The sequence below is a fragment of the Gossypium hirsutum genome, chromosome D01, assembly GCF_007990345.1.
Source record: "Gossypium hirsutum isolate 1008001.06 chromosome D01, Gossypium_hirsutum_v2.1, whole genome shotgun sequence".
Lineage (NCBI taxonomy): Eukaryota > Viridiplantae > Streptophyta > Magnoliopsida > Malvales > Malvaceae > Gossypium > Gossypium hirsutum.
In genome coordinates this window covers 45,663,725-45,687,453 of record NC_053437.1, presented here as the reverse complement: position 1 = coordinate 45,687,453, position 23,729 = coordinate 45,663,725, and the positions used below count along the sequence as shown (strand labels likewise).

The following is a 23,729-nucleotide window of genomic DNA, read 5'->3' as shown; positions in this document are numbered from 1 at the left end:
AACCTATAATGCAAAAAGTGCTCGGATCAACCTTTTTTTTTAAAAAAAATAATTATGCTATAGCTAAATATAGTATATCAAATATACTAAAAATATTAACAACAAATAGTTCCCAACAAATAGTTCCCAATTGCCAAGCTTTTGGAAGCAGTGTCCTCTTTTCATTACAGTATGAGAAGCTTAAACCCTTTTTCTTATATGAATTACAAGAACGCTGGAAGCAGTCATGGCACAACCATAAAACCAACCATATTATCTAAATTCAGTACCTAACATCCTACATGTACTAAGTTGCACTCAGTTAATACATAACAAACCACTGGCCTCTAATTCCCCCACATTCATCCCCATTACCAAACAACACAATGCAGGCATATGTATCATCAACCGAGCAAAAAGATTCTAATATACTTCAAAAGTGATTTGATGCTCATAATTTCTCAATCAAACCTAAAATAAAAAGAAACAACAACAATTGATAAGCTAATTCAGCCAATGATTTGGCTAAAGAATGTAGGAGAAACTGAATTTGCTTTAGATATGCAATCATCAAACATGACCAAAAATTTCTAGTTCTAGTTCATAGCATCAGCAATAACATGACCAAAAAAGGCAGGCAGGCATATAGACACATACATATATCATATTTGACAAAAAAAACATATACTAAATCAGTGAATTAAAACAAGGTAACTTATTCTATCCATTCCGACCTTAACTAATGAAATCAGAGTAGATCCCATAATTTTAGAAATGTAACCCCTCACAATATAAAATATGAGTAACCCGTACGTAAGTGTGGGGAAAGAGAGTAGTAATATTAAACAAGCACTCATTTGTTAAAAACAGATGTATTCTTTTCCTCTTCTTCCAACCAAACCTGTCTAACCCCTCCGACATACAGACAAAGACAATGCAAACAGATCACAGAAAATATCAGATACAATCTAGGCAATTTTTTTGGTTAAGATATCTTGAATGAAAGTTATTCATTTATAAAAGCAGTATATGTTCAACCAATGGAATAAATACAATAACATATCATTGCAAAAGTAAAAGAAAGCTTCATAAAACATGAAGGACGGAAACTGCAATTAGAATGCATACTTGAAAGTGAAAATCTCTTTCTTTTCAGGGTCACTCTAGCAAGATCGTAGTTTCTTTTTAAACCAAATGAACAATCTAACTACAAGGTTAGCATGCAAGAGGCTACTGATATACAAGAAATTAAAAAAAAAACAACGCATCATAAACAAATAAACAACAAAGCAATACTCCTACAGAATTTTCACAAATACAACAAAAGCTTCTCTTTGATTTTCATGGACTTCACCAGTTTTCACATATCTGCTTGCAGAGTGTTTGTGAATTTGACAAATTATGAACAAGATATCTACTCTCTCTGAAATTACTGAATTACTGGTTACTTTAACAAAACAAAAAAAATTGACATAATGTGTGATCTTTGGCTGCAAAAGAAAAGAGAAAGAAGCTTCATGAATGCAAAATTTGTCATGCGAAAATGGAAATATGATTTTTAGAAGTATATGCTTTAAACGTTTTGATGTTGGTCAGCAAAAAAATCAGGATTTATAAATTACACCGCACCAAATTTATATGAAATCACCATCAAATACCCCAATGAAATCAGCTTTAACACCAGTGCATCCATATACACAATAATCTTACAATTTCAACAGAAACTACTGAAGAGTAAAAAATATTCATAATAATGCACAAATCTTAACAATTTGATAAAAGAGTGTCGAACAAAGAATTGCCAGATTTATTTGGGTCCGAAATAAAAATCACCCGATCTTGGATTAGAGGTGAATAAGCAACAATGAATAAAATCCAATAGCAATTTCAACAGAAACTACTGAAGAGTAAAGATTCATACTAATGCAATACAATTTTATAAAAGATTGTCGAACAAAGAATTGGCAGATTAATTTGGGTCCGAAATAAAACTCACCCAATCTTGGATTAGAGGTGATGACCCGAAAAACGCTTCACTCTTTTTTCAATGGATTCAGCTATCAGGTATTTCCAATTTTGTGAAAATATTGAAGAGCAGTAGAGAGTTGCAGATAGGGTTGGGAGGAAATGGGAGGAGACAGAGACTGAAGAAACGATGAGGACAGAATAATAAACAAAAACGGTGGGAGATGGAAGGAGAAATTTTGAGGACAGAATAGGAGAGGGTCGGGTAAGGAGGGAGGGTAAAACAGAGAGCAGGGGACGGAAGGCGGACGTAATAGGTATTACAGGGATTTGGGAAGGGATTACAAAAGCAGCGAAAAAGGGGATTAGGTCGGGATTGGTTTACGCCCGTAATGCCTATTACAGCGAACCAAACGCCGGATTAGAGGCGTCATGTAATACGCGCGTATTCGGCCTGTATTGTATTAGGTAATACACTGAACCAAACGCCTCCTACAAGTCTAAAAAAGCATATATATTGGGTATTATGTATGAGTTAAAAAGAGCACAATTTCTTTCATTATAGGAGCTTGTGCAAAATACTTTTTAAATAAATTATTTTCATGTTAAGTTTTGAATTAAGGGGAAAATTTAGTGGGAGATTGATATTAGTTGAATTTATAAGAGTGAAGTTGTAGTTTGATGAGTAAGTGAACTTTATATACTACTTGTACTATCAATTCATAGTAGATTGTTTTCTACAAAAACCCCACAAGCATAGGAAAGATTTTTGAATTGCATAACCAATTCTCATGTGTTGTTGTTACTTTCCTCTTTCAATTGTTTTTTTTTTTCTCAACCAAAATATAATTTTGTTAAGTCCAAAAAGGATACTAACCAAAATTTTGTTAAGCCCAAAAAGGATACTAACCAAAAAGTCAAAACAAGACCAATACCCATCTACAAACACCACATCATAGGCTCAGATGCTCTAAAAAAAGACACCAAAATTCCTTTGCACTCTTTCACAAAAAATCACACACCAAAAAACGAGTCAACACTGTCGAAACCATTTTTTTATATTTGAAAAATAGGGATCGACTTTGAAAATGAAAATGGGAGTCGCCACCGATCCTTTATTGAGGTGTGATCGGCTCACCTTGAAAATAATTTTGGTCTGCGAAATTTTGAGAAAATAGATTCGGGAGTCGATTACGCACGAGGAAGGGTTAGCACCCTCGTAATGCCCAAAATTGGTACCGAATTGATTGTTTAATGTCTTAGTGTCGAAACTTGAAAAGATTTTAAAATACAATCCTATGAAATAAAAACCAAAATAATTGAATTGGATGATAAGACGTACCCTATTTCAAAGAAATAAAATCGCCACACTCAGTGAGTTAGAGTACAACAGTTCAATCTTCAAAGTTAGATTCGTCTTTTTTAAATTTTAAAAATTCATATGTTTTTCTTTTTCTCAACAAGTATTCACATGTAACTTACTTTGAACATCAATTTCTCATTTATTAGTCAACCATTTTGAGCATATGATATACAATTGTAAAGGTTTCATGGAGTAGAATATGAAACCATAATTTTATGATTCAACTCTCCACCTTTACCAATTGAGAATATGCCTCAGAGTTCCCATAAATTACAATTTTTCCAACAATCCCCCACATGAATGAAAATTGATAGTTTTATCGAATAAAACATTAACTCGACATGGTGATAGAATCTAAGATCGATAGTTGCATAGGATAGGTAGGTATCCACCCTTGAACCTTCCATTGTGAAAGTATATTTACTTTATTAGCTGACCAGTAGACAGGATGTCCTTGAACTGTTCTGCCTTTTGTGTAAACGATGATATACCTCACACAACTACCTCTTTGGCAATGTTTTAGTTCTCATGGTTATGTTCATATAGTCGTGAACATCTCCTGGTTTTGCAAGAGGTTGAGAGAACTATTCCCCAATAGTTTCCTCGAAGCGGCCCTACTTCACTCTCACATAGGTGGCTTATGTTGCTCGGCTCACTGAAACACACAATGGTCATTAAAAGCATTGCTTAACCTATCCCATTTGTAGTCACTGTTTACATCATAGGAACGAACTTGGGATAAGTACCCCCACAGTGACCTCACAAGGTCTATGCAATTAGGTTGTCCCTTTGAACCTAGATCTTCGAATCTCCAATCAACTAGGTAGGGTTTTCCTTCACATAGCGCATTTTATTTTCATGGGCTTTAGTCTCATTCCTTTCGATGTTTTATCAACATGATCTCAATTTTAGTCTTTAATTAGCAGATCCATAATGTTATATTTTGATTTTACAAAATCAATAGAGATAACTCTGTTTGAGATCAATTGTTTAACGGTATTGTGTCGACGACGCATATGTCTCGACTTACCATTATACGTTACGTTAGCAAGACACCCTCCACACTTTCAAGGTATTGTGTCGACGATGCATATGTTTCGACTTCTAATTCATCACTCAACCATTTTATTATTCAACTCTCCACCTTTACCAATTAAGAATATGCCTCAAAGTTCCCATAAATTATAATTTTTCTAACAAGTCTTACCTTTGCATTTTGCCTGTGCCATGGAGATGATTGCCCTTAGAGAGGGCACTAGCTTTGCTTTGAATCTTGTTTTTTTCTTTTAATCTTATTGTCGAAACGAATTGCCTCCATGCTTTTACCGATTTAACTTAGGGTGTGGCACTTTTTCAACTAATGAAAATATTCTTGAGAAAATTTTATTTGTCTGGTAACTTTAGAGAAATTTCTTGATCTTTTGTTAAAAGGGATGAGAATATTGCTGCCCATAAACTCACTAAGTTCGCGCAGAGTATTATGGACAATGTTGTATGTGTAACACCCCGTACCCGAGACCGTTGCCGGAGTCGGACACGAGGGGTTCACAGACTAAATTCGCTTACTATCGCAGTCCATTTTAAAATTTTCCAGGCAGTTGGCTAACTGTGACACTGTCACCTTAAAAATCATATCTTGAGTTTCACAACTCGAAAATCAGTTTCGTAATTTTTCCCTGAAACTAGAATCATATGCCCATCTACATATTTTTTTCTAGAATTTTTTGTCAGGCCAATTAGTACAGTTTATTAGTCAAAGTCTCCCATGTTACAGGGATCGACTACACTGACCTTTGCACATTACGACTTAGATATCTCCCTGCACAGAGCTTCAATACTGATGCCGTTTGTTTGTATAGAAACTAGACTCAGAGAGGAATCTATACATGTATGGCATGACTCCTAATTATCTCTGGTTAATTTATAATGAATTTCCAAAGTCGGAACAGGGAATCCAGAAACCGTTCTGGCCCTGTCTCACGAGAACCTGAATATCTCTTAACATACTGTCCATATGATTGTTTCGTTACTTTCCTATGAAAATAGATTCATCAAGGTTCGTTTACATAATTTATTCACTATTTAATTCCAATCCTACTATTTTTAGTGATTTTCCAAATCTACATCACTGCTGCTGCTAGCATCTGCCTTTAAGGTAGACTTTACCTATTTCATAGTTTCCATGATTCAACTAGCCCTTTTAGCATAAATAGCACAAATTATGATAGTGATTAACCATTCCATACCAAATGATTATAACATTATGCTCAAACATATATAAGCCATTTTCGCATGGCTATATACATTAACCAAAATATTCTTCCGCCACTAGTCTATTTTATACATGCCATAAGATAATCCAAAACATAGCAGTACCAAACAGTGGATAGTGATAGTGTGACTAGTTGCTGACGATCCTCGAGCCTGTAGCTTCGCAATGAGATCTATAAAACAGAGGAAACAGAGTAAACGGAGTAAGCATTACAATGCTTAGTAAGTTTTAAGCAGTGTCAACAGATAACAATCAAATTATAACATAGTTGTTCGTATTTTTATTTCACTCTTCCTTCGGGCATACCATCCCTTTACCGAATATGCACATCTCATCATATACAATAGGCAGATAAACTTTCACATAAAAGTGAGCTCATGTGACATAGATATATCGTATGATTTCACATCGCCTCTCACACTGATCCGATGTCACATAATCATAGGAATAGTCTCATAGATTGCTCTCGTATGCATCACATAACTACCTTATGATTTAGTGCAAATCAAACTCACATATAAGCTTGGAGTACATACCTGTTTAACCTTTCGCATTGAATATATTTATAAGCAATTCTTATTACGAAGTCTTACCCGGACATAATCTCCACACGAAGTTATCGGGTCTTACCCGGACAAAATTCCCACACGTAGTCACCGGGTCTTTAGAGCTCGGATATAGTACGAGCACGAAGCTTACGGACATTAATCAGTGATAATATTCTCGCATAAAGCCTGCGGGGTTTTAACCCGGATATAGTACTGACACAAATGCCCTTCGGGACTTATCACATTTATGCACTTTCACATCCATCACGTTGGCCACTCGGCCCTGTCACATATATACACTTTCACATTCATCACATCGGCCATTAGGCCTTATCACATATATACACTTTCACATTCATCACATCGGCCATTAGGCCTTATTACATATATACACTTTCACATTCATCACATCGGCTATTAGGCCTTATCACATATATACACTTTCACATTCATCACATACACTTTCACATTCATCACATCGGCTATTAGGCCTTATCACACATATACACTTTCACATTCATCACATCGGCCATTAGGCCTTATCACATATATATACACTTTCACATTCATCACATCGGCCATTAGGCCTTATCACATATATATACACTTTCACATTCATCACATCGGCCATTAGGCCTTATCACATATATACACTTTCACATTCATCACATCAGCGATTAGGCCTTATCACACATATACACTTTCACATTCATCACATCGGCTATTAGGCCTTATCACACATATACACTTTCACATTCATCACATCGGCCATTAGGCCTTATCACACATATACACTTTCACATTCATCACATCGGCGATTAGGCCTTATCACACATATACACTTTCACATTCATCACATCAGCCATTAGGCCTTATCACATATATACACTTTCTTGGCTGAATCTACATCTATCATTTTCCAATATCACAATTTAGAATTCACGTATGGGTTTAATCGATAGCTTATGAGCAACTAGAACAAGTTTATCAAGGTTTACAACACAATCTCAAATTCAGCACAAGCTGTTTTTCCTGAGCAATAGTCACTAAATCATTTATAACTGGAGCTACAAAACTCCAAATCACTTTCCGTTAATTTTTCCTGAATATAGACTCGTATATCTTCCATCTATAAAATTTCCAGAATTTTAGGTTTGGCCAATCAATACCAGATTTTTCTTAAAGTTTCCCCTGTTTCACTGTTTGACTAATCTGACCACTCTTCACTACGAATCAGATTTCTCATTTTACAGAATTCAAAGTGTGTTGTATTTGATTTCATTTGAAACTAGACTCATTAAGGAGTCTAAGCATATAAATTTTATCTTATAACCATTTTTGTACAATTTATAATGATTTTCTAAAAACAGAACAGAGGATTACAGTGTCATTCTGCGCTGTCTCACACAACTTTAAGTATCTCATCATCGGAAATCCCTTTGCTTACACGGTTTCTTTTATAAGAAACTAGACTCATTAAGCTTTAATTTCATGTCTCATTCAGCCTATAATTCAAATCCATTAATTTATGGTGATTTTCTAAATTCATGTTACTGCTGCTGTCCTGAGCAGGTTTATCACAATTTTATTCTTCTGACATATCCTTTTAGCACTTCATAATATCATATCCATTTGGCAACATATCATATCAATAACTTACCTATACTTCATAATAGCCATTAGGCTATATGCATAAAAATTTACAATAGAGTTATGATTCTTTTAATATGTGCTTAACATATCATACTCAATCACATTATAGGCTTTAATACTTAAAACTTACCTCGATCGCTAATGTACGTCAATTCCGACTATTCGACCAATTTCCCTTTTTCCACGATCCGACTTTGTTTCCATAAGCTCTTGATGCTCAATCAACAATTTTTAACTTCAAATTTGCAAACAGCAATGTCGTCACTTTACATAACAGAAATTAAATTTCATTACTTAAACTATCCACGACAATCACCTTCCGAGCACCTTAATTTTCTTTAAGCTAAACTACCTCATAGTATACATATACACATTCGGCTAATTATAAAACAAATCAGCACTCATAACCGAATCATTGACTAAAATCACATTCGGTAATATACTTTTAAATAATTTCAATATTTATTAACATCTAAAACTAATTTGCTTGCGGTGCCATGAATTATTCAAATCGGCCGAATATCATTGAATCCGTAAAATCATGCTTATAACCACTTGGCCGAGTTTCACATTTCAAAGCCACATATATATTATTCAAAGTATTTATCAACATTTAAAAATCCAAAACCATAAAACTCAATTCATATAACACCAAACTCAATGCTAAATCACCCTAGGCACATTCGGCACTAGCACAAGCACACACACATTTAACTTTTCTAAAATTCAACTTTAACAAGCTTCCTATGCTTCCATGATAAAAACCGAATGCTCATCTTACCACCAACATGCATATTTAATTATCTCAAGCCTCTCTTAATCAATTTTATTCATAATAGCATGAACTCAACAATCCATTACTCATACAAAACAATATAACCGAAAACCTTACTCATTCCAAAAATTCAAATCTCAACTTGGTCACAAAAATAACTTGATATCTCACCAACACAACATCAACACCAAGCAAGAATGATGCATCCATGGCCGAGTGTCATTTCCATCACATAGCAAGATTTAGACCATGGGTGATACGAGTCACAAAAGCCCAAATTCTTGAAGGCGAGGCCCAATAAGAAGATTCCAAGCCCAATCAAGAAATCCACCCATACTTAGTTGAAAATCAGGCCAAATTGTTAAAGTGGCCCAAGTTGTAAAGTTTTATTTTTATTTATTTATTTATTTATTTTATTTAGTTTAAATTTTTATATTCAGTCCAAGAGTCCCAAATAAAATACCCTTGGCCGAATTTCCATATTAAAATAATTAGGAGTTTTTTTTAGTTTTAGTTTTAGTGTTCTAATTAAATTAGGAAAACATTTGAAAGGCCTATTTATATGGCTTGGCCAGCCACCCTACATGACATTACAATGACATTGAAAATTTCAGATTTGATTTGAGTGAAAATTCTCTTTGAGTTCTTCAAGGATTTTCTCTTGAGTTTTCTTTAGAAGTTGTTTTAACAATCTTTTGATTGTGGGAGCCATCTTCAACCTTCTTCTTGCCATTGATATTCTTTGGAGGGGAGATTAGAGCCGTTTGAAGGGAGTTGTGAGATCTTTCGAGATTTCAAGGCTTCTTAGGACTTATCTTTTAATTTCTTACTGTCAATTCTTTCTTTATTTCTACTTGTGCTGAATCATTATCTAAACTATTTTCTGTTCTTATTGTGTTTTCAGCCTTTTTTCTATCTTAAGGAATCAGCCCAAAAATCCCCAATTTCTAGGGTTTTTCCATACTCTTTTTGGGTGAAATTAGATTGTCGAAATTTGGGGAAAACTATCTTGATGTTCAATTGGGCAGAATCACAATCTCCTTGAGGGTTTCAAGAGCCCTAACACTTATTTCTATTCTCAATTTGATTCTTTGCTGATTTGGGGATTTTATTTCAGATCTGAAAATTCAAAAATCTAATCTTTTAATTTTCTGTTTCGTTTCAGATCTAATTGTTTAGGGTTTTCGTAGGAGTTTCCCGTGACTTGGCAACTCGATCTTGGTCCGCGCGCAACCCCGTATCATTTGGTATCAGATTTTGGGCGTTTTGGGTGTTCTTGGTTGATTTCTAAACTGATCTCTATTTTTTAAATTACAAACAGCAGTTTTACCCAGAAAAATTTTCGAAAAAAATTCATTTGAGTGGGTAAACGTTTTCTGATTGATCTGAAATTTTACATACATATTTTTGGCACTGTTATTGAATATACAAAAATATTTCCCTCAAAAAAATAAGTCGAAAAAGTCAAAAAATTGAAAAAATACGAAATCCAATAAAAAATTAAAAAAATATTCAGCGGGTTGAATTTAGTGCCCAAATTTTCCAGATCAAAAATTAAATATATAAGGACACTCCAGATTTAATTTCGTGATTTTTGGAGATCGGGAACACCTCGAACGAAGTTGTCAAGTTACTCCGCAGTTTTTCGGGTTTTCTGTTTTCAGCAATTTTTATTGATTCTTAGCTGTAGGTTTTCATTTGTTTACCTTTATTCTTCCTTTACGTTATCTAACACCTTCTTGTTTCTTGTGTTAGTAGGATTTAAACGTGTGCACAACTTCTTCCTCGGTGCAACACGAATCAATTGGTGTCTCGTCAGTTTTTGGCATCCTAGTGCAAATTAGGATTCTTTGGTAGTTTGGTTCACACTCTCTAATTGGTTGATATAAACTCTGATAAAGAACTCACAAGATTGAATTCGACCTCATTGAGAATTTGATTTTTTCTTTTTGAGTGATTAACGGTGAGGTTTGATAACTTTTATTTTTGAGTGTTGAGTGTTTTGCAGGTTTTAAAAAAAATGTCTACAGGTGATAATACTAGTGACATATTTAAAAAATTCCAACAACAGTTGGACGAACAGGCTGCTGCACTTCGAGCGTTGACTGCTACTATCAATGAGGTGCGGTTGAATCAAGAGCCTCAATATCGAGATCAAATTAAAGACGATGTGGATAACCAGCCTCCTGCTCATAGGCGCGCTCCTCGGCGTGTCCCTAGAACTGATTATGATCTTCATGATCGTGGACAACCCTCTTTGGCAAAACCAAAGAGCGAGCAGCAACGAGAACATCTCTTTCATACTCGCTGCCATGTACAAGGTAAGCTTTGTAGAGTTATTATTGATGGTGAAAGTTGCTCGAACGTAGCCAGCACGACGATGGTGGAAAAGCTTTGCTTAACCACTACCAAGCATCCACGACCTTATCAACTACAAGGGCTTAGCAACGAAAGCCAATTTAAGGTCACTCAACAAGTGCGCATCGCCTTTTCTATCGGTAAATATCAAGACGAAGTCGTGTGCGACGTAGTACCTATTCAAGCCTGCCATTTATTGCTAGGAGAACCATGGCAACTGGATCGAAAAGTCACTCACGATGGTCGTACCAATAGGTATTCTTTCAAGCATCAAGGAAAGAAACTTACCTTAGTGCCGCTCACTCCGAAAGAAGTCCATGAGGACCAAATCAAACTGAGAAATTCCGTTAAAACAAGTGAGGAAAAAGAAAAAGAGAATGAAAAAGAGCAAAAAGAGATTGAGAGTGAAAAGGAATGTGAAACAGAAAAGAAATTTGAAAAAGAAGTTGAAGAAAGAAGAGAAAATGAGTTAGAAAAAGAAACAAAAGAAAAAGACGAGGAAAGGCTAGTGAGGAATGTTTCCACTAACCAAGATATGAATTTTTCTTGTGTTGCTACTTTTCAGGTTCCTGAAAGATCGAAAGATAACTTTCAACTTCAATACCTCTCAAATGAAAGACGCTTTCATACGATCAACTTAGGCAAAGATGAAATCACACTACATGATCCCGAAGGTAAGCGAGGTAAGGAAATTTTAGAAACCGAGTCCAGTGCAGATTTGAAAATTATTGATAAAACTTTTGGTGACTTAGTTCTTAAAAGATCCCCTCATTTTGATCCGATTAATTGTTACTCTTCGATTGTGGTTGATAAAGTCATTACGAAAAGAAGCGTGATTTGTTATTCTCTTGATTTACCTTGTGTAAAATCCTCGAATTTGTCCAAATCTGTTTTGGAGAATAAGGTAACGAAATTTTCCAAATTTGTTTTCAATTTATATTCGTGCCTTAAACAGTTTATGTGGTTGTACATGAAGTTTGAGTTCCATTTGACAAAGGTTAACTCAACAACGGAGATTCGACTACACTATGCCCCCGATGAGCGAAGGTTTGTTTTAAATGAAAAAGGTAAAATCGACCCTTATTCTTCTACTTATCGAGGTAAGATGCTTGAAACATTTGAAACACTTTTGTACTCCTCGGATAGTGATAAAGATCGTGTTGATGAACACTTAGATCGAAACGTGCTTGACTGTCCTATTTTATTTATTGATGATCTATCTGTTTTGATGGTTGATAAAAAGATTCTTGTTTTTGATAATGCATGTGTGAGTGAATCTATAGACCGTCGATTAATGCATGGTATGATTATGCAACTCTGTGAACCATGTGAATCTTTTCAAATACCTACTTGTGACGATTATGTTTACCATTTGATTTATTACTCGCAATTTATTCATGGTTTGTGGGAACAATGTGAGACGACTGAATACCTTAAAACATGTCCATCTTTGTTTCAAATATTTGACGAGGCAGTGGTGAGTAAATTAGATTGTTTGCATGGTAATCTGAATCTGTCCATTCACATGCGTTATACCTGTTCTGTTATGCTTATGATTGGACTACAAGCTTGTTTCCGTTGCTATTTACTATCTCATGGCTATTCTTTTCAGTGGACTCAATTGCCATTAGTCCCGTTCGATAGAGGAAAGTCGAGTTCATTTGATTTTTCAGATTCGAGGACGAATCTTTTTGAGGAAGGGGGAATGATACGAGTCACAAAAGCCCAAATTCTTGAAGGCGAGGCCCAATAAGAAGATTCCAAGCCCAATCAAGAAATCCACCCATACTTAGTTGAAAATCAGGCCAAATTGTTAAAGTGGCCCAAGTTGTAAAGTTTTATTTTTATTTATTTATTTATTTATTTTATTTAGTTTAAATTTTTATATTCAGTCCAAGAGTCCCAAATAAAAGACCCTTGGCCGAATTTCCATATTAAAATAATTAGGAGTTTTTTTAGTTTTAGTTTTAGTGTTCTAATTAAATTAGGAAAACATTTGAAAGGCCTATTTATATGGCTTGGCCAGCCACCCTACATGACATTACAATTACATTGAAATTTCAGATTTGATTTGAGTGAAATTCTCTTTGAGTTCTTCAAGGATTTTCTCTTGAGTTTTCTTTAGAAGTTGTTTTAACAATCTTTTTGATTGTGGGAGCCATCTTCAACCTTCTTCTTGCCATTGATATTCTTTGGAGGAGAGATTAGAGCCGTTTGAAGGGAGTTGTGAGATCTTTCGAGATTTCAAGGCTTCTTAGGACTTATATTTTAATTTCTTACTGTCAATTCTTTCTTTATTTCTACTTGTGCTGAATCATTATCTAATCTATTTTCTGTTCTTATTGTGTTTTCAGCCTTTTTCTATCTTAAGGAATCAGCCCAAAATCCCCAATTTCTAGGGTTTTTCCATACTCTTTTTGGGTGAAATTAGATTGTCGAAATTTAGGGAAAACTATCTTGATGTTCAATTGGGCAGAATCACAATCTCCTTGAGGGTTTCAAGAGCCCTAACACTTATTTCTATTCTCAATTTGATTCTTTGCTGATTTGGGGATTTTATTTCAGATCTGAAAATTCAAAAATCTAATCTTTTAATTTTCTGTTTCGTTTCAGATCTAATTGTTTAGGGTTTTCGTAGGAGTTTCCCGTGACTTGGCAACTCGATCTTGGTCCGCGCGCAACCCCGTATCAATGGGCTAGGTAGAACTCAAGCTAACAACTAAAACATGCATGCATCTCATGGAACATCATCAAACATACCTTAGCCTAGTTACATGCATGGCCGAACCTCTTCAATCTTTCTTCTTCCTTCCTCCTTAAAATTTTCGGCCAAGGATGAACCAAAGGATGAACATTTTTTTTTTGTTTTTCTTTCCTTCAACTCACGGCAAAGGGGGGGGACAATCACACATATCCTTTCTTTCTTTTTTTTGTTTCTCATCCTACTAACACTAATATTTTATTGCCCATGCTCTTTATTTTATTGTTTCCTCCCATGATGCACCAACACAACATGTCTACGACATGTTTTGCTCATCACCCTTTGTCCATCCTAATGTCATGGCCGGCCACTACTAGATGGGGGGGGAAATTGACATGCAAGTCCCCCTTTTTTCAACATGCACTAATAGGTCCTTATGTTTTGATCTATCACATTTCAAAAATGTCACACATAAGTCCTATTGACTAGATTCACATGAAATTTACTAAATCGAAGCTTAAAATTTTCACACATTTATTTTAGACAATAAATATCATATTCAAATAATTTGGTTACTCGGTTTAGCGGTCCCGAAACCGCTTTCCGACTAGGGTCAAATTAGGGGTGTCACAGTATGGAACGAAGAGAGCCCTTCTTTCTTGGAGGGCTATTTGGGATCCAACTCTTTCTAATAAATGAATTCTGTTTTTCTATCAAAAGAAAAAAAAATTATTGCATACTAATATAAACTCCATTACATTTTTTTTTCTTTACAACCAGCGTCATACATCTTCATAATTCAAACTAGAATTACAAGATAACGCAATTATGAAAGGAAAATGAAATTCAGTTTAAAACTACACCAAAACAGACTTTTAGCGGCGCTTACAGAAGCGCCGCAAAAAACGCCGCTAATGACAGTGTCGCTAACTTTAGCAGCGTTTCTTGAAATAAACGCTGCTAAAGGTCGTGGTCTTTAGCGGCGTTTTTGGAAAAGCGCCGCTAAAGATCGTTTTTTCACTCGCTAAAGACCGTGACCTTTAGCAACGCTTTTCCCACAAACGCCGCTAAAGACCACTACCTTTAGCGGCGCTTTTCTCACAAACGCCGCTAAAGAACAATCCTTTAGCGACGATTCTAGCAAAAACGCCACTAAAAACATAACCTTTAAAAAAAATTATTTTAATCAAATAATATTTATTTTTATAATAAATATTATATTATGTTTTATTTTTTAAATTTAAACTTTAAATATACTTTTTAAGGATAAATAAAAAATACTATAAATATATTCTTTCTGCCCTAAAAAAATCCATTGTACTAATAACCAATCAATCATTCATTAGAGAACTGATGCAATTTTACTGTTTTTATGCCACTAAAAGCAAAGCTGATGAATTGGCTACTTCATAAGGTTAAACCATGGATCCTTGTATTACAACTATATATTAATTCAATACCAAAAATGTAAAAAGCCCATCACCAATAATCTATCCCTCTCATTACACATTAACTCACAAAAATCCACTCTTTTTATATATATATGTGAATCATACCATCTGCCCCTCCAAATCCCACCCATGAACCAAAAGATGAGAAATGAAAAAGATTTGCTAATAGGCAAGAAAATCTCCTTGGATTAATAGAGAATCCATTGCTTCTCTCATCCTTACTAACCATATTAAAAGCATCATGAGAGCTCCGTTATCACGCGTTCACACTCGTCTTCTAAAATCTTCACTGCTTCAGTAAATAGAACTTCAGGAGGTAATGCTCCAGTAGATTCAATGGTGACTAGAAAAGGGGAGAAAAACATATTAATCTCAAGCTGTGCCTAACCTTAAGTTGGTTTGAAATCAATGAAAATATATTAACCAAGCAATGGCATTAAAGAAATCTAGAACTAATTTTGACAACACATGCAGAAGACATAGAGTAGCCCACATTACTTACATATGAAATGATCTTTAACACGGTGCAGTGCCACACGTTTCTCCCAATCGTCACCTCTTATGCATTCTCTACAAAGTGTGCACGCACGTGGCCTTGCTACAGTTGCCCTTCTCCTACCTGCTTGGCAGCCAAATTCTTCATTAGGAAATGTACCTAAAACAATATCTCCTAACTTCACATGCTAAAGCATATCAAGCAGAACCAGTCAGCACTATCACATAGCTACTGACCCCACTATTACAGGAATATAATCCACATTTAGTAACGGAATACTGGAAAACCCTTTTATAGAGGAAAAAAACATAATTACCAAAATTTACACCATATAGACAACAAATCATAATGAACAGAAGTACCTTTTCCAAGATCTTCTATATCAAACACATTAACAGGGCATTTGCTTTTGAGTTCTTCAGCAAGGTCATCTTCGATATCTTCCAATAATACAACCTAAATATATAAATATATCATAATATTGTAATAATATAGAGTCAAAATGAGATAGAATAAACGAAAGAAATGAAGAAGGTTTAGAAAAGAAGAAATCTACAGTTACAGTCTATCCTTACCTCAGGAAGCATCCGATACCAAGCAGTGGCCACTGGGGACCACTTTGCATGTGTTTTCCCAATGCCTTTAGCAGCATGTGCTTCCGGTTCAATTTCCTAGCAAAAAAGTTGGGAACTTTTAGTACACTCGAAAAACTTCATAAGGATTAGATTAACTTCTAACAACTTCAAAACGGATCCTGAACTAATGAGAGCAGTACACAAAACCTTCTTAATCTACCAGCACCACATTTAGCGCGCGAAGAGATTTTTTCTAAACCTAAGGCATGATCTGCCATCTTGACATGCTCTATGAGCAATTTTTGAAACAAACAAAAGCATGTAAATATACCTGTCCAGGGCCAAGTTTAGCAATAATAATATCTGGATACTTAGGGATAATGGGGTTCTTGACAAATTCTGGAATGGTCTCTTGACTGCAACCGAAGTAAGTGTATGTTTCAGGCTTTGATGATGAATCTGAAGCTGCATTTCTTGTTTCCTTAACCAGTTCACTCCCATTAGGCAACCACTTTAATGCATCCGATTTAACTGCATTATTATACATCATTAGAAACAAGGCAAAGCTATAAAGGGAAGACCTATTAATTTCATTTAAGTAATAAGGTTTCATGTTTCACTGATAAAGCCCAAAACCGCACCTGTAATACGTGGACTACCTCTTTTACACTGAACATGGAGTTTGAAAACAATGGTGTTCTTTTCATTTGGCTGATCATTTTCTACAATTGAAAGAGACAAAAGTAAAGAATTACCAAGTGCCCTAAGGGTAAACTCCACAAATTCAGATAAACCATCAACCAAAAAAAATGAATTAAACCTGAAAGATAATCAAAAAGCCTTGGGTCAACACGGATTGGAACGAGGCCCAACCTATGAGCAAGAACTTCATCTTGGATTATTGATGTGTTGTTTGCAATGAGAACTTTTTCAATTGCCATTGTAGGAAGCTGCAAGCATAATCAGTTCTATCAGTACCAGCATAGACAATGCGCTGCAAGCTAACATAGCTAGCATATGATAGCATGCAATATTGTCATTAACATCGGCAGTGTCTTTCATTTGAAATTCGACAACCTTGGAAGCTTATCTCTTAGATAATACAGCCTCGCCCTCCGGACTTTCCGGTGTTTGACTACTTTAATTTCCTTTATGTTCGGCGAGTAACTACGATAACAAATTAACAAAATCGATAGAACATAGTTCGAAAACAAAGATTCCACATGTTCTAAAACATAAAAGGTCAATCAACCAAGATAAATCATCGAGATGACATGTTAGTTAATCAGTTAGTTAATTAGGTGTAAGAATTGAACCAGTAGTATGCTCGAACTAAACAAAGGAAATGGTCTTACGGTTATTGTTGCAATTATGCATAGTGATATGAAAGAAATACTTACACAGGGAATACAATCTCAACTCCAATGCCAGCAATGATTCTCCGAATTCGAATGGTGGTGTGGATACCGGTATTTTGTTTTGATATGACTATACCTTTGTACACGGAAAGCCTCCGTCTATTTTCTGGAACTTCCTATAAATCGACCAAACAAAGGAAAAACATAAGACTAACAATAAAAAGGAATTCAGTATGAATAACGAGAAACTTGAATTTACCAATTTGATCTCTACGATATCACCGGTCCTAAGGTCCGGAGTTGGCCTTTCCTTATCTGATGCTTCAATTGCTCTTTTATTCAATATCTACTCACAAAAACAAGCAATTATGTTTATCAAATTAAACAGACAATTAAAATGCTCAAAAGAGATGCTAAAAACCAGTTTAACAAAGTTAGCTCTTTCATGAAATGACTCAACCGTTTAATAACAAATGGGTGAAAAGGTCCTCTCTTTAGTAAATTATTCAACTTCCTCAATTCCCAAACCAACTCAAAAAGAAAAAACCAAAATGCAATGCCAAAATTTTAATTTTCTTTTTGTCAAGGCTCAACAAGTCCGATATTATCCCTTGTTTGGGTTTTGTCTCTCTACTCTGGCGAGAACCTTAACAGGTTCACAAAGTGACAGACACTCGGAGTGCCTGAACAGACAAAAACATACACAAATTGAAGAGTTCCTAGGAGCATGATACAAATTGAGCTAACCTCGACTCCACCAAAAGACCGAGTTCATAGGCCAAGGGGTACATCAACCAATTGGATGAAAGGTCCTCTCTTTAGTAAAGTTAAGCTCTCTCATCAAATGGCTCAACCATCTAATAGCAATTGGGTGAAAAGGTCCTCTCTTTAGTAAATTATTCAACTTCCTCGACTCCCATGGGTTAGACCCTCAACAAGTTTGGTATTATCCCTTGCCGGGGTTTTGTCTCTCTACTGAAACCACTTCAACTCTAAAGTTGTTAGAGAATCGATCAAGTCGTGAACTATTATCCATTCCCATCGATGCATAAGCGCCATAATATTGAATACTCTCAGTCTACAAGCAACAAAAGCCCCCAAAACATAAGACGTTTAATTATAATACAAAAAAAGAGACCCGCAAATTTCAGAACCTTAAGAACTGAACAAAACAGATGATACAAAGAAACTAACCCAAACCCCAAATAAGGAAAAAGGCTCCATTTTTTTTAATTACCCAATTAAACAACCCCAAGAAACCACTGTTTCTTAACACTCCATATATGAATAAAATGGTGTTCATGAAAAAATTTCAACTGAAGATGTGTGCTTTAGGTGATAAAAAAAAGGGGGTAAGAGAGAAATACATGGATAGGGGCGTCCTTATTGCATGAAACACGACTTCGTTGGAGTTCAAGATGCGGCGGAAGTTGACCCATTGGCACATCTGGCAAATCCCAGATTGAAATTTTCTTCTTTTCTTCTCCTGCCCCCTCTACCATTGCTTTGTTGTTTAGATTTTGCTATTAGGAATTTAGGGTTTAAATGGGAACTGGAAAGAAAGGGGTTTTAGCTATCTACACGGTTGAGGAGAAACGCTTATGTTTAGGGATTTTGTTCTTTTTTGACAAAGAGAAAGCACAAAAGGAATTTCAAAAACCTTTCTGCTTTAGTAGCGAAGCTCCTTTAATTTGGAGATTTTAGGCGGAGAAATTTGGAAATAAAAAGCGCTTTTTTTTTAAATGATTTTTGCGGCGTTTTTAATAAAAATTATGTATATTTTGAATAAAATGACACCGTTTTACTCTGTTAAAATTTTTTTATTTTGTATATTAAATAATAACTATTTTAATATTTTAAGTAAGCAAATTTGTAATTTTTTTGAGGGAAAGTAATATTCAAATTAAACTACTTTTTATATAAATTATATAAAAATGAGATAAATTGAAATATAAATATGTAAATATTTGGATAAAAATTTACATTTAAAAAACAAAATAATAATAATAGTAAAAGAAAAAAAACAAAATCAAGGAGACCAATAATATTGTATGTTGTTAAACAAATACACCCATCAAACTTTCTTTTTATAGTATAAGCTAAAGCTTAGATAATTAAATTATCAAATATGCACATGAAGCATTCTTTTCTCTTGTTTACATTCCCTTAATTAATTTTCTTGTTTACATTCCCTTAATTAATTTCAACATGTAAGCTTTAATTTGTTGACTTAAAAGCATCTTAAATCTTAATTAATACTTTGGATTGTCCCAAATTGAGTCGAGATCAATTTTTATGTCTAAACTCGACTCTTGAAAAGGATTACTAAAAATTTTCATATTTGAATTTAAATGGAAAATTGTTATTAAATAAAAGATAATTATAATTTCATAGTTCAAATTTAAAACTCAATATATTTATTTATCAAATTTTTTAAATCTAATATTTAAATATATCAAATGGTTTAAACCATTTAATCTAAATTTAGATTAAATATTTTTAAATATAAAAACATTAGTTAATTGTATAAATTTTCATCGTTTAATAAATCTAAAGTAAACCTTAAATCCTAAACCATTTAATATATATAAAATTGATCTATTGTCTCTTAAATAATTTAAACTATCTCCTAAACCCCTATCTCCTAAATCCTAAATCATAAAACATAAACCCTAAACCCCTAACCCCTAACCCCTCTTTTTACAATTATATAAGAAATTAATTAATATATAAATTAAAAAATACTAATCAATCTAAACTTTAAACCCTAACCCGACCTCGAATCTCTAAACCTTAAATCACTAACTCTTAACCCCTAACCCCTAACCCCTAACCCATAACTACTAACCCCTAAACCTTATTTAATATATAAATTAAAAACACTAATTAATTTAAACACTAAACCCTAACCCGAATCCCTAACCCCTAACCCTTAACCCCTAAATCACAACCCTTAAACCAGAATCCCTAATTCCATAATCTATAAACCTTAAAACTATAAATCCTAAACCGGCCTTAAATCCTAAATTAACCATATACCCTAAACCATATATATTAAACCCTAAACTATAATGATAATTAATTAAATATTTTAAAATTAATACTATCGTATCTTTTACAATTATATATGAAATTATTTAATATATAAATTAAAAATCAATCAGTCATGTACCCAAAAACTTTAAAATTATTTTAAAATAATAGTATTTTAATTTTTCCATTTTTAACAAATATTTTTCTATTTTTTTATTTCAAATTATTTCTATGTGTCATTATTTCAAATTTATCCATTTTTAACAAATATTCAATTAAAAATAAATAGAATTTTAATTAATATAAATAAACAAATTAAATAGTAATTAGACAAATAAAATGTTTTTGCGGCGCTTTTCCAAAAACGCTGCTAAAGACCAGAGCATTAGCGGCGCTTTTCCAAAAACGCCGCTAAAGACCTGAGCATTAGCGGCGCTTCCCAGAAAACGCCGCTAAAGAACTGAGCATTAGCGGCACTTCTCCAAAAACGCCGCTAAAGCCCTGAGCATTAGCAGCGCTTCTCCAAAAACGCCGCTAAAGACCAGAGCATTAGCGGCGCTTCTCCAAAAACGCCGCTAAAGACCTGAGCATTAGCGGCGCTTTTGTAAAAACGCCGCTAAAGCCTTGAAAGGTCGATCTTTAGCGGCGTTTTATGTAATGGAGATAAACACAATGATGAGAACAAATAAATTAATTAACTGAATTAAAAAGGATGGTATTAAAATAGCAATCCATCATCTATTTGCTCATCCCTTTCTCCACCACTGGAGCCATCGCCAGGCCTTGGTTCTTCTCCACGTTTGCATGCCATCCTGGATATATATATATACCACACAAAATTAATAACAATAAAGCATGAGCAATTTGTATGTAGCTATACGTAGATATTTGAAGTTGAGGAAGGTTTAACAATGTATCATATATAAAATCACAATTAAGAGGGGGTAATGTAGATATACCGATAGACATGTCGAATCCATGGTTCTGGAGCTCACGATACTCTTGAGTCAAGGCACAAGTCTCGCAGCAAAAATGAAGCATGCAATCGCCACAACTGCCGCCCTTCAACTTATACTGCTTTCTCAGTTTGGATCGGTAAAAGCAGGAATAGAAGCATGGAAGCCCCGTGATAAACATTATTAATGTGTATAGCGCCCCACTTGCCCCACAAGCTGCAACATCCAACAGTGATTTTCAACATTAATTATATATATATGCAAGCTTAATATCATAAAAGTTGAGTTTAGAAATTAACTTACAAGTTGACGCTTTGTCAACAATCTCAGCAATCTGGCCAAAAGTGATGCATGGACACCAACATGCAATACAACCTGAAATTCAAATGTTTATATATATGGTTAGATGCTAAAACACAAATGCGAATTGCATTAACCTGAAGTGGAATTACTTTATCACTGATTTTGAAATAAAAAATGCTTACAAGTTTTCATGTCGGAGAAGCAATCACAGAATCCGACGGACCAAGGAGCTTCATCATGAGGCTGCCCTGATGATTGCATGACTGATTAATATGATATGGAGTTATGTGCTTAAGCGAAGTTTCCTGGAGGATAGGCTAGATGAGAGAGAGCAATGTCAAATGGAGGAATATGGCTTGTTTCTATGGTTTTTTAACAACTGAGGAAGCCCTTTATTTATAGATATGGATAAAGAAGAACTAAGTTGCTGATATGAAGAAAAAGTAGAGAAATTCTGATATTAGATTCAAAGGTGGACAATACAAGTCAATAGTCGCCAAAATTGAGTACGGGTAGTAGCTATTTATGCAAATCTGGGCGTCCTGGCACCCATCGAAACTACTATATTAATTAATAACGACAAGCGTGCCATGTTCCATGGCTTATCTTTGAGCATCAACTTTTAAAATCCGAATTCTTATATATTTTTAATATATTTTAAGGATAAATATTAAATTTATATATAAATTTTAATTTAATTCATAATTTGATATATAAACTTTGATTTTATGTAATTATCTTATAATATCATGTCGAAAAATAAACAAATTAAATACGAAAAATAATATTTATGAATTGCTAATAATTTTTTAGGTTAGGTGAGATTAGACCCTTATTAAATCTATTTAGTTTAGAATTATTTCAAGTCTAAACTATGGAAAACCCTAAAAAAAACATATTTAGGTATGTGCTATAAATTATGTGTTTGAGAATTTTAAAAGTTAATTATTTATTGAATAATTAAAATTCTTAATTTGTAAAAAGACAAAAGTTAATTTCACTGAAATAATCAACATTAATAATCACTCAAATTAATCACACAAGAGCATTAAATGAATCACACTTCATGCAATAAAAATTGAAGGAATATATATTCAAATTTTAGATTCTTATAAAATTCTTTAAAGATTTGTTATCCTAAATACGAAAAATTATATTTTTGAGGTCAAATTTTCATGACTTAATAGAGACACAACTCGATTTCAAAAAAAATTTTCAAGTCTCTGCTTAAAATCTTATTTTGCTATTCAAAATATTAATATAAAAATTTATTTTTATGTTAATATTTAATATTTGAAAATGAAGTTTAAATTTAAAAAAATATATTTTTATTATTTAAATCAAATGCATTATTGACACATGACATGGACTTTGGCTTCTTAATATCTATGGACTTTTACAGCTGCGGAGGCCCCTTATTTATAGATATGGATGAAGAACAATTAATTGGGTGATATAAAGAAAAAAGTAGGCAACTATCTGACCTTAGATTCAAAGAACAAGTCAATAGTTACCAAATTCTAATTGCAACAACAAGTGTGCCCTTGGATACTAATTATATGTACCACTTCTTATCTTTGGACTCGAATTCTTTTAATACATTTTGCTACTGGTCATGTATGTAAAAAGTTCATTGTTTTGCACCTTATAAATATATATATACACAAGTGTGAAATGATGGTAATAAGTGCATATAAAAAATCAATGAGCAGAACCCAACAAATTAATCCATAAATTAGCTTAAGGTTGCAATTTTAAATAGGTTTAATGTCATAAAGACAGGCTTAGAAGGGAAGTGGATTGTATCCACTATGAAATTGTGGCACTAACGCTATGTGTAGAATCATTTCCTACAAAATAGTTATATGGCAAAGAGGGTTAAGCGTTTATGCATGGTGTTCACTTGGCAAAGATTGGCAGCAAAGCGGAGTTACGTGTTTATG

At 34.0% G+C, this 23,729-nt stretch overlaps 2 protein-coding genes across 5 annotated transcripts; both read right to left on the bottom strand.

Annotated features, from left to right (window-relative positions):
• Nucleotides 1–14,932: 14,932 nt before the first annotated feature.
• LOC107920955 (DNA-directed RNA polymerases I and III subunit RPAC1) lies at nt 14,933–17,670 on the bottom strand. 4 transcript variants are annotated; one of them, XM_016850787.2, is made up of 9 exons: nt 17,537–17,581; nt 17,214–17,303; nt 16,957–17,086; nt 16,778–16,858; nt 16,468–16,667; nt 16,137–16,232; nt 15,924–16,017; nt 15,568–15,684; nt 14,933–15,408 (listed from the first exon to the last, which is right to left on the bottom strand). In XM_016850787.2, exons 3-9 carry the CDS (start codon nt 17,075–17,077, stop codon nt 15,305–15,307), a joined length of 813 nt encoding a protein of 270 aa, XP_016706276.2. In that variant the 5' UTR covers nt 17,078–17,086; nt 17,214–17,303; nt 17,537–17,581; the 3' UTR covers nt 14,933–15,304. The 4 variants fall into 4 exon arrangements, with proteins under 4 accessions (XP_016706276.2, XP_016706275.2, XP_016706277.2 ...); XM_016850786.2 differs by lacking the exon at nt 17,214–17,303 and having other exon boundaries at nt 17,537–17,670; XM_016850788.2 differs by lacking the exon at nt 17,214–17,303 and having other exon boundaries at nt 17,010–17,086; nt 17,537–17,670.
• Nucleotides 17,671–21,205: 3,535 nt separating this feature from the next.
• On the bottom strand, nt 21,206–22,272 carry LOC107922320 (protein PLANT CADMIUM RESISTANCE 2). The gene is made up of 4 exons (XM_016852310.2): nt 21,969–22,272; nt 21,787–21,858; nt 21,487–21,699; nt 21,206–21,339 (listed from the first exon to the last, which is right to left on the bottom strand). The coding sequence occupies exons 1-4, from the start codon at nt 22,045–22,047 to the stop codon at nt 21,266–21,268; spliced, it is 438 nt and encodes a 145-aa protein (XP_016707799.1). The 5' UTR covers nt 22,048–22,272; the 3' UTR covers nt 21,206–21,265.
• Between the last annotated feature and the right edge of the window lie 1,457 nt (nt 22,273–23,729).